Here is a 13,422-nt window from a genome sequence, read left to right on the forward strand (position 1 = left end):
ATTACAGCTTCTTTGAATTACTTTACTGGTTCTTTACAGCAAACAAGAGACACACAAAAGAGTGTAACATTAGGTTTTAATGAAATTTTGTCAAGAGTAAAGCGATTGTGTTTGTCATTTCACTTTTCTACAGGAATGCTTCAAAACCTTAACACATGAACAAAATCATTTATGTTACCGCTCCTGAAACAGATCTGGATTCTCTTCTTCCTGGCATCTCAGCCCATGATGACCCAGTCATGACTGGCGCTGTCAGCATCGCTTCTCGATTCAGACTAATTAGAGAGAGAGTGGATTTATGGGGACTGGGGGATGATGCAGTGCGTGAGGTGTCCTGTTGCCGTGGCGATGCAGCGGTGATGGGGTCAGAGCATAAGATCTCGCCTCTTTCCTGCTCTCTAATAGCTCAGGTGGGAGATGCTTATTAATGAGCGCCTCTGTGGCGATACGTGGCACATAAATAACGGAGCGGGCACATTGCTTCACATCTCGACCAAATGAATCATCTGCACTCTTTCTTTCTCAGGCTAACACTGAGGAGTTTTATATGAGTGGGTCATGGTTAACACAATGAGTTAACTAAATAATAATACTACTGTGTCTACTATGCAATTTGGTTGTGGGGACATATTTAAATGTAAGTGTGATGCTGATTTTACAGCCACCTTTTAAACAAGTTTATGATTAACATTTCTTCTTTTTTTCTGTGGTACAAAATTGTAGACAAATTCTGAACACTCTAAAAAAAAGTTTGGGCTGTTTTAACCAGTGTTCGGGTCAAGTTTGGACAAACCCAACAGTTGGGTTTAAAAATAAATCTATGCTGGGTTACAGGTATTTCAACCCAAATGCGAATATCACGAATTTCTGTTTAAGTGTCATTGTCACGTATTGGTTACTCAAATGTTTTTCCTATTTTCTTACCATTGTCGCGTCAGTTCAGGGTTAGATTTACATAAAAAGACGTTCCTACCCAAACCCAACTCTAACCCTAACACCATGCAACCAATGGTTTAAAATTTAGTAAATATAAAAAAATCAGAAAAAAAATGTATAAACCAATACTTAAAGTGACATCCTAACGCAAACACCAAATCTAACCCTAAACCGAAGCGAAAATGGTTTGATACGTAAACAGACATTCGTGATATGTTCAGGAAAAATGCATGAGAAATTCTTGAGAGTATCATGAAAAAGAATTAAAAAATGATGTGCTTATAGGTACGTAATTTTGTGATACTGGGTAGATATATTCTATTTTGGGGGACCTGAATCCTGCTCAATACTTTACATCCATACCATGGCTACAGCAGGTGCAATGATATAACGCAGCACCCGAAAATAGTCCCCTGCATATCGGTCTATAAAATTTTAACTTTTAATTTTCTGTCGGTCTTAGTACACCATGTAACTAAAGAAGAGTCGAGTTGTATATAGGAAAAATATCTAAACTCTTTGGTCATTTTTGAGGACAATGCTAATGGTCTAATCAGATTCAATGGATTATGCTAAGCTATGCTAAAAGTGGTACTGCCAGACCCGGAACTCAGCTGAATGGATTCCAAAATGGTAAAAATCAAATGTTTAACTCTAGGGGAGCTGGAAAATGAGCATATTTTCAAAAAAAGTGGAGTGTCTCTTTAAGGGGTGAGCTTTTGGTTGCAATTCACAATCTCACCACTAAATGCCCCTAAAATTGACACACACCACCTTTAACTATATGTAAAATTACAATATGATGTAGCGTACACACTAAATGCAAATTCAATTATTTGTGCAAGTAGATTACATACAAAGTCAATGTAAGGACGCGAATAGACGTAAACTCTCGCGGGGCAACGCAAATTGGATGTCGAAGTCACATGCTGAACATGCTCGCCACGCCTGTCAGCAGGGCACAGCAGAGACATTTTGGACTGATTAAAATAAATATTTCACTATAAATCATACATATTTTTAGAAAAAATGACACATTGATGCAGAAAAAACTAACCAACATTATATCTAATTAACCATCTTTAGATACATACAAAAGTAAAACACATGTATTGCAGAAATAATGTTAATACAAAACCTATTTTAAAATACTAAAACAATAATATGGACTTTGTTCTGCAAAAGACGTAATTTTATTTAACAACGTTTTTAAATGAAACAATCCATACATTTCATCCTTCACAGCTCGAGGACTCGAATTGGGATCATCAGTTGCAACCTTCGAATTGGGACACTGCAATTGCAGTGCATTCTGGGAATGTTTTCCCTGTGTATGATGAGTGTGATGCACCCTTACAAATGGAGATACCTTAAAAGTCTTTACACATAATATTTGCTGCCTATTTTCGTATACAGCCCCTGCATCAGGATGGTTCTTATGATGCTTTAAAATGCTGACTAAGTAGGCAGCTACTGTACAGCAGGTTTTGGAACAGCGCCATGGAGTATTATGATGCTGCTGACAATTTCGATACATTCAACCTACAATTATGGAGGATTCTTTGGTGAAATGGAAATGAAAGACTGGTTTCAAATCAATGCACAGTGATCAATTTACATACACAAATACAACCACCAGTGTACAGTCAGTCGTTCAGCCCTCCTCCTGTGTATGTATAATAAACCGATGTGTAGTAAAGTCTTCATGGAGAGAGAGAGAGAGAGAGAGGAAATGTCTGAAGATAAACTGAGAGCACATTAAAGTCCAGATGGTGAAAGGAGAAAATTAACTCTAAAAAGCAGAAAGCTGCTGCTCAATTACTACACTTTGTTTCCATGAGTTGAAGCTCAATATGGTAATACACATTTTTTAATTCCCTTCATAAAAAATCACACAGGGAGACAATGTGGTGAAACTGTAACTGCTATGTAATGGCTTTTATATCTCCTTTATTCCATTACAAAAGATACAACACTTAGTTAAAAACCTACGGAGAAACATTTCATTTTCCATAGCTGGTAATTAAATGTTTCTCAAATTAGTTCATTGAAATCACAGCGTTCATTTGTGTTAAGCTTTGGATTTAACAGACTTTGTTAAACAGGGATTGTGAGTGAATATTAAGCTAGTCACCCACTGGGATTGTATAATGAATGACTGTCGCCATAATCCCGATAATGGTGGGTTAGTTTTCATCAAATAGCTTTATTAAAGTTCAGTGCAGTGTGTTTATGCAGAGCACACATGTGACGATAACATCAAACGACTAAATATTTTTCCTCTAACTAACCTGTCAATAGCTTTCATTCTCAGGTGAGTTGTTTGATATGAATAATCAGTAAAATATTCTCAGTGTAAGAATATTAAGAAAAAGGGATCACTTACTATAGCGTAAATCAGGGGTGGGCATTCCTGGAGGGCCGTTGTCCTGCAAAGTTTAGCTCCAACCCTAATCAAACACACCTGAATGTAATTTCCAAATCATACTGAAGCCTTTGATTGTGATTTTCAGGTGTGTCAGAACCAGGAATGCCCACTCCTGGCGTAAATGGTAATTTACAGTATTTTTTAATATTCAGGTTAGTTACTGTTAGAGTGCACAAACAATTTAAAGAGAATCATGCCGAGTCGACATGTTTACCGTATAACCAGCAACTTTAGTAATAACACGTTCGCTTTCATGGCACAGATATTTGAACTACAGATTTGAACCTGGGGACTACAGATGCAAATTAGCTTTATAGCTAACTCTGGCTAACACGTGTGACGTGCACTGTTAAACTTTTTATTGTATATATGGGGTAACGAGTTATTGTAACTGCCCCATTACAGTACCATACCTGTACATGTTTTTACAGTATGATGCCTTTACCGCAGTTCCATTATACCCTTACTGTAACCTAGTTTAAAAAAAATATATTGCCTTGAAGGGGAATTGAACCCGGATTACCCACGTCATAGGTCCATAACACTACCACAGTGCCACAGAGTCACTTTATAAAAGTTACTCGCTACACTCCTCAAGTAGCCTCTTTTGTCACTCTCCCGACACTCCGAGGAGTGAAATCTTGGTGTCACTAGTGTTTTGAAGTCTTGAGGTCAAATTCAAATCTGACGGTCAAGCATTTATCCATAATCCCTTTCTTGTTTCTATCTACAATTCTCAGTAAATGATTTACACTGCTGAAGAACAATTCACATTTTGAAATTTGCTTCACGGCTAAAAGCATAACAAATAAAATTTATTTCATTTCATAGATATTTTTTTATCCATTTTATATGCTTTTATAACACTATTTTATTCAACTACAGTAGCACTACTGCTGTTGTTTTACAGCAGTCTACCGCAAATTCAAAAAATACAGTAAATCACTGTAAATTAAATGTTAATACCCATAATGCATTTCATATTACTGTAATGACCTGGAAAAGAAAATGTTGTATTTTGGTAATGGTATTTTACTGGGCATTTTGCGGTAAGTAACTGTAAAAATTACAGTTAAGTCTAACAGTGTGCATGGTCCCTGTAAAAATAAAGGAAACAAACTAAATGTGGGAATGTATGCTAAAGCAAAAACCTGTCATTTTTTAGATCTCCCAGATAATCTTCTGGCCTGCCAGTGAGGGGACAAACAAATAGTCCCGCCCCAAACTCACACCATTGGTTATGCAAGTGCTGCTGTATCTTGTTGATTGGTTAGATATTGGTTAGATGGCACAAAACAGCATACATGCAATGCATTGGCTAAGCATTTGCATGCACGTTTGCAACCATGTGTGAAGTATATTACACTTTGACACATTTAACTTTGACACTCATTCTGCATCATTTGTGTTACAAACATAAATGATGCTGCTCCACTTGTGCATCCTGTTGGGGAGAGTTGTGCTATTACTTTTCTAAGTAAATTTATCGAAATAAATAAATCTATCGACCAAATCTGCAGTAGACACTATAATAGTGTTTAGGCATGGTTCAGTAAGCAATTATGCACATTTACTTTAGAAAATGTAAAAATCTACTTTACATTATTGTCACGTTTATTGATCTGCCCAAGTCCCATTGCATGGCTGTTTTTAAATGTAAAGTAAATATTGATTGCTTTAAATATGAATTAGCTTCATCAGAACTGAAACCTTTTGAGACTTTCAGGTATATGATGTACTGTTTTCACATCTTAACAACAAGATCCTATATTTGCTTGTCTTCTGCAAGATCGCAGATGTGTTGGAGCTACACCCTGGACAGATAAAGAAAGAATATATGTGAAATTTATATATTTAAAAAAAAATCTACACTGTAAAAAAATTGCTGTAATTTTGCAGCTGGTTGCCAGTAACTTACTGTAGAAGATAAAGACTAAAAGTGTTTCATGTTTATTTAACTTTGAACAAACTGTTGTCAGTAAATAACATACATGTAAAATCTACAGTAAGTTACTGGCAGCTAGTTGCCAGTAATACCCAGAAATACTGTAATTTCTACAGAAATGTTTTACAGTGTACATGAGTTCTTCTGAATTGATTTTATAATTCAAAGCAAAAGACACTTTTAACAAATATAAACTCTTATATGTGTCATCTGTGGATTTCATGGTTTTGAAGGCTTACTGACATCTGCATGAAAACAAATAGCCACCTTTCTTTACCAACTCTGAACTCATTGCTCAAAACAATGGGAGAAGTCATCAATGGTTGCAATAATTAAACGTATTTGGATGAACTGTAAATCATGCATTCGGTTATTTTTAAACAATATTCATCAATTTTCTCTTTGGGGGATGGGGGTTATAAGAGTCTCTCTATTGCTTGCTTTCTCTTACACATTCTCTCTCTCTCTCTCTCTCTCTCTCTCTCTCTCTCTCTCTCTCTCTCTCTCTCTCTCTCATTGATCACAGAGGGTCTCTTAACCCCATAGCAATAGCTGCTACTCATGAAACACTCTAAAGGGAACCAGATCCTCTTGAAATGTTAACCAGTCAAGTTCCTTTTCATTAAACTGTCATTGTGTCCCTAATTACACAAAGATTATGTAATAATACAGTATAAATATATGACTGTGGTAGACTCGACACCATGATTACATGCATTCTTCACCTAAGTTCAGCTTATTAAACCTATATGTTTAAATGTCACAAAACGTTCAAACTCTTAGAAAGAAAGGTACAAAGGTACAAAAGTTACTGTGGTGGTACCCTTTCAAAAAGTACCTAAAGGGTGCATAGTGGTGCCTTAAAGGTACATATTGATACCCTCATACTGTAGGCTACATAACGGTGCTTAAATGGTACATGGACCTTTTTAAAGGGTAAAGTCCTAGTGATAGCTTTTGTACCTTTATTTCGAACAGGGCATGTGTCATTTTCTTACCCTTCCCAACATTTTACACTTCAGCAATATTTTCTAGCAAAAATAGCAAATTATTTCAACAAAAAAGTGGAACAAATCAAATAAATGAAACATAAACCCCAAACTACACTGTAAAAAAATCGGTATAAATTACAGTATAACTGCGTATTACTGGCAACTAGCTGCCAGTAACTTACTGTAGATTTAACATTTATGTCATTTACTGCCAACAGTTTGTTCAAAGTTAAATGAACATGAAACATTTTCAGTTTTTATCTTCTACAGTAAGTTACTGGCAACCAGCTGCATAATTACAGCAATTTTTATAGAGTGTACAGCTGGTGTTGTATGTACATTGCTAGTGTAATATATCACACAAGTAACTTAGCGAATTAATCTCTAAGAACCACAACAGCCTTTTTTATCAGGTAAACACAGTAGTACTAGTAAAGATTTATGACTCACGATAAGAAATAAGATCTTGATCTCATTTGTTGTATCCATGTAAACAGCATGTCGAGTTCACCCCAAAGTACAACCAATATTAATATTCATATTTCATGCTATCAGCATTGGTGTTAATAAGCAAATGCTATTCATGAAGTTCACTAATTGCCGTGATTTTTCCCTTGGTGTAACCTGGGGTGTCTACCTTGAGGGCACAATGATAATATCAGTAACTTTGTAGTTTATAGATCTAGACTAGACTAAAGCCCACAGGCTTTATCGTATAGGTCCCATCACCCATGTACATTTGTGTTTTTTAATATATTAGAAACCTGAAATTAAATTATTTGACTTCAAATGCATTGATATGTTATACCTGGGCCATCCCATATTTAAAGACTGTCATAAGAAAATAAATTAAAATGGCAGAAAGCAATATTGCGGGACAATCCAATTACATTAGCATTACTCTAAAGACAGAAAAAAATTAAAATAATAAATATTTACTTTAAATATCCGAGATAGTCGAACTCGCTTTATTTCTCTTGATTGTTGAGCAGTTACACAGTCAGAAGGGACATAAATTCAATATTTATTCAGTGCTTTTGAACGGCCTCCAAAGGCTTTGTTGGGTGATCTAATTAATGAAATAATATGTTTATTTTCTAGGTCTAGGTCCCCAAGAACAGTCACTGAGACTAAGAGAATATTTATTTCCTTTTGGGACCCTGGGGTTGTATTTATTTTTATTTTATTTTTACGCTGGCAGCTTTGTAGTTGGTGTAGCTTCTTGGATCGTGGAATTTCCACAGAGAGCTCGAGCACATTTCAATATCTCCTGTGAGAATAGTCCGCTTTATTGTCTGCTCTCATGAGCTAAAGCTGCTCTTGGAGAGAATTCGTCCTCTTAATAAGAACCCCTCCAGCAATGAGAGGCATTTTTGGTGCACTTAAAGAGATACAGTATGTGTGTAGTTGTTGTAAATGTACTACATAATGAATCAGGCAATACATTGCTCTGTCCACATTACATATATTTCTAAAACTGTAGTACGTAGAAAAAATATATGTAAATACATATTTACAAAATGACATGTTGTATGTAAACAAACTGTACCATAAACCCTGTAATGTTAATCAAAACAAAAGTAAAACAATATAAAAATATATATATATATTTACAGAAAATTATTCATGATAATTTTGTAAGACTAGCACATCCCAAAAATGAAGTGGGCCTGTGCATAATACTTATAAAATAAAATAAAAAATGCCACCAAATCATTGCCCATGCTTACCAAAAGGTCATGTTCTTTCAGTGCTTACATGTTTAATGATTATTTACACATACTTACACATGTATATTTGTAAAGGTTTATTGATTGGTTACTATGAAACCACACCCCTACTGCTTTAGAAACGTTAAAACAATCCCAACTTGAGCCGACACACACAAATGAAGCGCTCCTTTATTACACATGCTGTTGTGTTCAGCCGAAAGGGGGCGCTGTTGAGTTTTGAAACCGCAGGTCCGCTGATATGTAACCTCTTTCCCACCACGTTTTGTCAGTGGAAAGATGAATAAATCAAATAATGTAATAATCACATTAAAACAACATAAGGAAGCGTTGTCTGTGAAAAATACTTCAATTGATTTAGTTAAATCCAACATTCTACATATGCAAGTTGATGTTCCTTGACCTAAGATCTGTCTGAATTATTACTGGTGTCATTACATTAATTTCATATTTTTAACGATTATGACATTTAAAAACATTTTAAGACTTATATGGCTGTAAGTAGTTTATTTTGAGATAAATATCATTTTCCCAGCATCAGTATTTTGGTACAGTTATAGGCTAAGTAAAGGTCGATTTAAAAGTCATTAAAATCTTAAAAGTTATTATTAGCATGCAAATAACTAGATTTATGTTATTGTGGTCTGATTGTATCAATACGTATTGATATAATCACATCACGTGAAACAATCTCAAATGAAAAGGAGACAATAATTAAATAATAATAACAAAAGACAAACTCTCTGTTAATAAAGAGTTAAAGTGGTGGTTTAGCTCTCAGTCAGTTCTGACAGTTCGGAAAACTTTTGTTTCTTCTCTAGTATGTAAATTGACCCTCAGATTCCGCAAGCCTATTGGCTACGAGTCCGAGTCAATTTCGTATTTCAAACCTGACGTCAGGGCGCCTATAAAACTCAGCATTGCTTTTATACTCCTATGCTCGGTGATCCTTTAAAAACTGTACAACAAGCCCGGAGTACTTTTTTATTCCAGTCAAGAATCCAATTGCCACTCACATACATGTTACGGTCTTCATTTCAACGAAACTACTGAAAAAAAGAAAAAAACGAAGCCATGCGGTGTTAAATGTTTGCGCGCAGACACTCGCGTGGAAAGAGAAAGAAACTGGAGACGCGCGCGCTCCTGCGTCCGTGCGCGAGAGGCGAAAACGCGTGAGTTTAAAAAATAAAGGCGCTCTCGAGAAACCTTTTCTTTGCTTTTGAAGAATTAAATAAAGAAATCAAACTGGCTCACGCCGTCTCGAACCCGAGCACTTTGACAGCTGCTCTTCACCCCCTTTGGAGGACTGTCAACAGCAAAAGGATGGCATCAGAACTGGCAATGAGCAGCTCCGACCTGCCCACCAGTCCCCTGGCCATGGAATATGTTAATGACTTCGATCTGATGAAGTTTGAAGTGAAAAAGGAGCCGGTGGAGCCCGATCGCAGCATCAGCCAGTGCAGCCGCCTGATCGCCGGGGGATCCCTGTCTTCCACCCCGATGAGCACGCCTTGCAGCTCGGTTCCCCCTTCCCCAAGCTTCTCGGCGCCCAGCCCGGGCTCCGGGAGCGAGCAGAAGGCGCACCTGGAGGATTTTTACTGGATGACCGGTTACCAACAGCAGCTCAACCCGGAGGCGCTGGGCTTCAGCCCCGAGGACGCGGTGGAGGCGCTGATCAACAGCGGTCACCAGCTCCAAAGCTTCGATGGCTATGCTAGAGGGCAGCAGTTTAGCGGCGCAGCCGGGACGGGAGGCGCCATGGCCGGGGAGGAGATGGGCTCCGCCGCCGCGGTGGTCTCCGCAGTCATCGCCGCCGCCGCGGCGCAGAACGGGGCGCCTCACCACCACCACCATCACCACCACCACCCCGGCGGGCACCATCCGACGCCCGGGGTCCAGTCCAACGGCAACAACGCCAACCACCAACACATGCACCTGGACGATCGCTTCTCGGACGAGCAGTTGGTGACCATGTCCGTACGCGAGCTCAATCGTCAGCTGCGGGGGGTCAGCAAAGAGGAAGTGATCCGGCTCAAACAGAAGAGGAGAACCCTCAAAAACAGAGGCTATGCCCAGTCGTGCCGCTACAAGCGGGTCCAACAGAGGCACGTGCTGGAGGGCGAGAAGACCCAGCTCATACAGCAGGTGGACCACCTCAAGCAGGAGATCTCCAGACTGATGCGCGAGAGAGACGCGTACAAAGAAAAATACGAGAAGCTCATCAGCAACGGCTTCAGAGAAAACGGATCGAGCAGCGATAACAACCCGTCATCTCCAGAGTTTTTCATGTGAGTTTATCGGCACTTAATAGAGACGCGATTTCACCTGCTGTTGCTGAACACACATGTCAAAAGTTTCTCACGCGCGTTACTCGCGTTTTGTTGGATTTGGGCGCACTCGGGGCATTTGTCTTTTTCTTCCCCTTTTATTCCTGTTTTTGCGAAATTTAAGCAACGCAGTTGTCGGTCCACGGCGTACGTAGCCTATAGTTTTTGCTTTTTTAGTTTTAAACGATATAGGACATCATTCCCATTGACAAGTTGTGTTTGCTTTTTTGTTTCGGTTGAAAGTGTTATATTTAAACCCATTTTTCCCATTTTGTCCTGTGCCTCGTGCTGCGCAACTTTTAAGTTAACATTTGTGTAAAGTTTACACATGCTGGCTTAGTGAGTGCACTCACTGAATGAATGGAGACGTGTTTGAACTCTTCATCATGTGTCTAAGACTCATTTCCCTCATAAACTGAGTGAGATTGTATCCAGTTAAAACCACGTCACATGTTGTGCTGATGTAAAGAACTTATACAAAAATGTATTTATTGTATGTCATGATTCAATCCACATGCTGGTCGTGCTGGGTGACGACATTGTAGCATTTTGTTTTTTGTATTTTATCTAATGAAATTAATTGCTCCGACATTTTTTTTCTCATTGTCTGGTCTCATCCACTTTTTTGGGACTTTGAGCAAAAAAGTGTTTTACATGTATTCATTCCCTGTATGAAACCTCCCATCGTTCCCATGATCCTTGCGCTTATCATGTCTTTTTGTAAAGCAGGTACACATTTAGTTAAAAACGTGCATTTATGTTTTGGGAGGAAGAAAGTTGTATGATTATAGTTTTTCGGATGAAGAGACATTTTTCTCTACTGAAACAATTGTAACAGTTGTCCCCCTTTTCAGTGTGACTAATCGGACACCCCAGACACTGCTTACAATATGGATAAATGAACGATTTTAAACTACTGAATGGACTAAAGTGTTTATACGTATTCTCATTAAAGAGAAAAATATTGTATAGGCTATCAATAAAGATTCAAGAGTATGCCTTGGCACGCGCTCGAAACAAACTGTTATTTAGGATTTTGCCTCTTAACTATAAATACTTACATTGTAATATAATTTGTAATGCATAAGTGTATTATAAATCTTACTTGCTTTAAATATTTTACTTGCATCAGATGGAAATAAATCCGTTCATAGTGCTTTAAAGAGCTGATTCTTGTGTATATTACATTAATACAATCAGTTTAATATTTGATATCGATTAATTGCCCAGTATTGATTGTATAAATTGTAACATCGTTATAGTTCATCAATAAATGTTAATTTAAAAGCAAATCCTCTGTTCTCGTGTTATTCATTAGACCACGCCTTATCTTTGTAAAATATCACACTAACAATTAATAGTTGTGTTTTAAAGATTAGTGAGAAAATTTAATTAAAGATTGTTAATCTTTAAAAGCTTTGAAAAAAGTTCAGGATTTCACTTGTTGCCGCGGCAATTCGCTTGAGGTGCATAAAATCAGCAAACAGTTAATAAATCTGCTTTACTTAAATTTAAATAAATCTAACTTTAATTTCATCATATTAAAATTATTAATGATATTATTGTATTGTGATTTTTAAAAGAATGAAGTAATATTACAGTCTATACCAACACTATAATGTTTAAAACGATAAAGGGCGCTTGCGCTTATACTTCATTTTAATATTATATTATAAAAACACATCATATATTACCTTGCAGACTATATTATTTATATTGGATGATATCATATTAATTAGATTACTTAATAGACATTTATTAAAACATAAGATGATATAAAGAGGGAAAGGGAATATCAATCTATTCACATTTATTTCTATTCAGTGAATCTCTTTTCACATGCAGTCTAAACAGATTCGCTGTTATCGCACACGGTCCGTTTAGTTTGCCTGTACTCTGTTAATCATTCATTTAGACAAAGTTTATATGTGCCTCAATATGCCGTTTTAATAACTGGATATTTGCGCAAATATACTGTAGATTTGACAAATAGTTTGCATTTAAAATGAACAAAAATCTTTTAGGTGGAAACATTATTGAGGTTGCTTTAGATAAGGTTGTGACATTCTGACTGTGAGCAACTATAGACTATTAAAAACACATTAACCTAAATTGTTTTCTACCAGTCACCCTTGTCTAAGGCAAACAGACTCATTTGTTAACTTATTAAATACACCAATTGCATTTAACCTAAACAAAACATGGATTTGTGCTCCAAAATGACTTTTTATTAATACAGTTCAAATACAGGAGAATGTTCTTTTATTTAAGTCTATTTAAGTTTTTTCATTGTACCTTAAACATCAACCATTATTCACACCCCACCCTTAATGGTTAAAAATATAATCACTGCTGTTTCACTAAACACCAATCTGTTTGTCACATATGCCTCTCTGCATTTCCCCTTTATCCTCATGTTTATATCATAGCTGTCTTTGAAATCATCATACTACTAGAACTTTTAGAACAGTGACTCAAACTTTCACTTTTATTGTGATAATAAACAGGATGTGGACACACAGCTGGAAACAAAGTAAAATGAAGTGTGTGTGTGTACGTGTGTACGTGTGTGGGATGTCTGAAGTTGGGGCTTTTGCTGAAAACGTAGTGGCTCATCATCAGCACAATGGTCATTTGAATTTCAAACGGATGACGCACGCACCCTTAACACACCGTGTTCAGAGGAATTTAGAGCCCATCTTTCATACGATAGCCTCTGAGCTCAGGGAAAATGCTGTATAGTCCAAGCTGTGGAAAACACAATGATTTCTTGCATGATTAATAACGGAGAAAAGACCTTGTTTCTGCACCTTTAAATAGATGAATCATTGCTGATTTTCCCCAGCTGGGTTTCGACTGCTTTTGAGTGGGTATGCTGGTGTAATTTATTGCTTTTCTGTTTGATGAGGCCAAAACGTAGAACTAGTTAATGACATCATCATCATAACTTAGATCTATAGATTACACAGTTTAATATTATGACAGCGAGGGGCAGAGAGTGAACACATAGATTTTTGAGATATTTGTGTTTTATTGAATTAAATAATGTAATGAATCTCAGCTT

At 37.0% G+C, this 13,422-nt stretch overlaps 1 protein-coding gene across 2 annotated transcripts in view; it reads left to right on the plus strand.

Moving 5' to 3' along the window:
- Positions 1-8,947: 8,947 nt before the first annotated feature.
- The window catches only part of mafb (MAF bZIP transcription factor b), a 96,831-nt gene continuing 92,356 nt past the window's right edge, over positions 8,948-13,422 (plus strand). The window contains exon 1 of one of the 2 annotated variants that reach the window (XM_055191873.2): positions 8,948-10,319. In XM_055191873.2, the coding sequence (XP_055047848.1) occupies positions 9,355-10,319 (965 nt within the window). In that variant the 5' untranslated portion in view covers positions 8,948-9,354. The remainder of the gene's footprint in view (positions 10,320-13,422) is intronic. The other variant, XM_073868408.1, reaches the window with a different exon arrangement.

This window comes from Misgurnus anguillicaudatus, chromosome 6, assembly GCF_027580225.2.
Source record: "Misgurnus anguillicaudatus chromosome 6, ASM2758022v2, whole genome shotgun sequence".
NCBI lineage: Eukaryota > Metazoa > Chordata > Actinopteri > Cypriniformes > Cobitidae > Misgurnus > Misgurnus anguillicaudatus.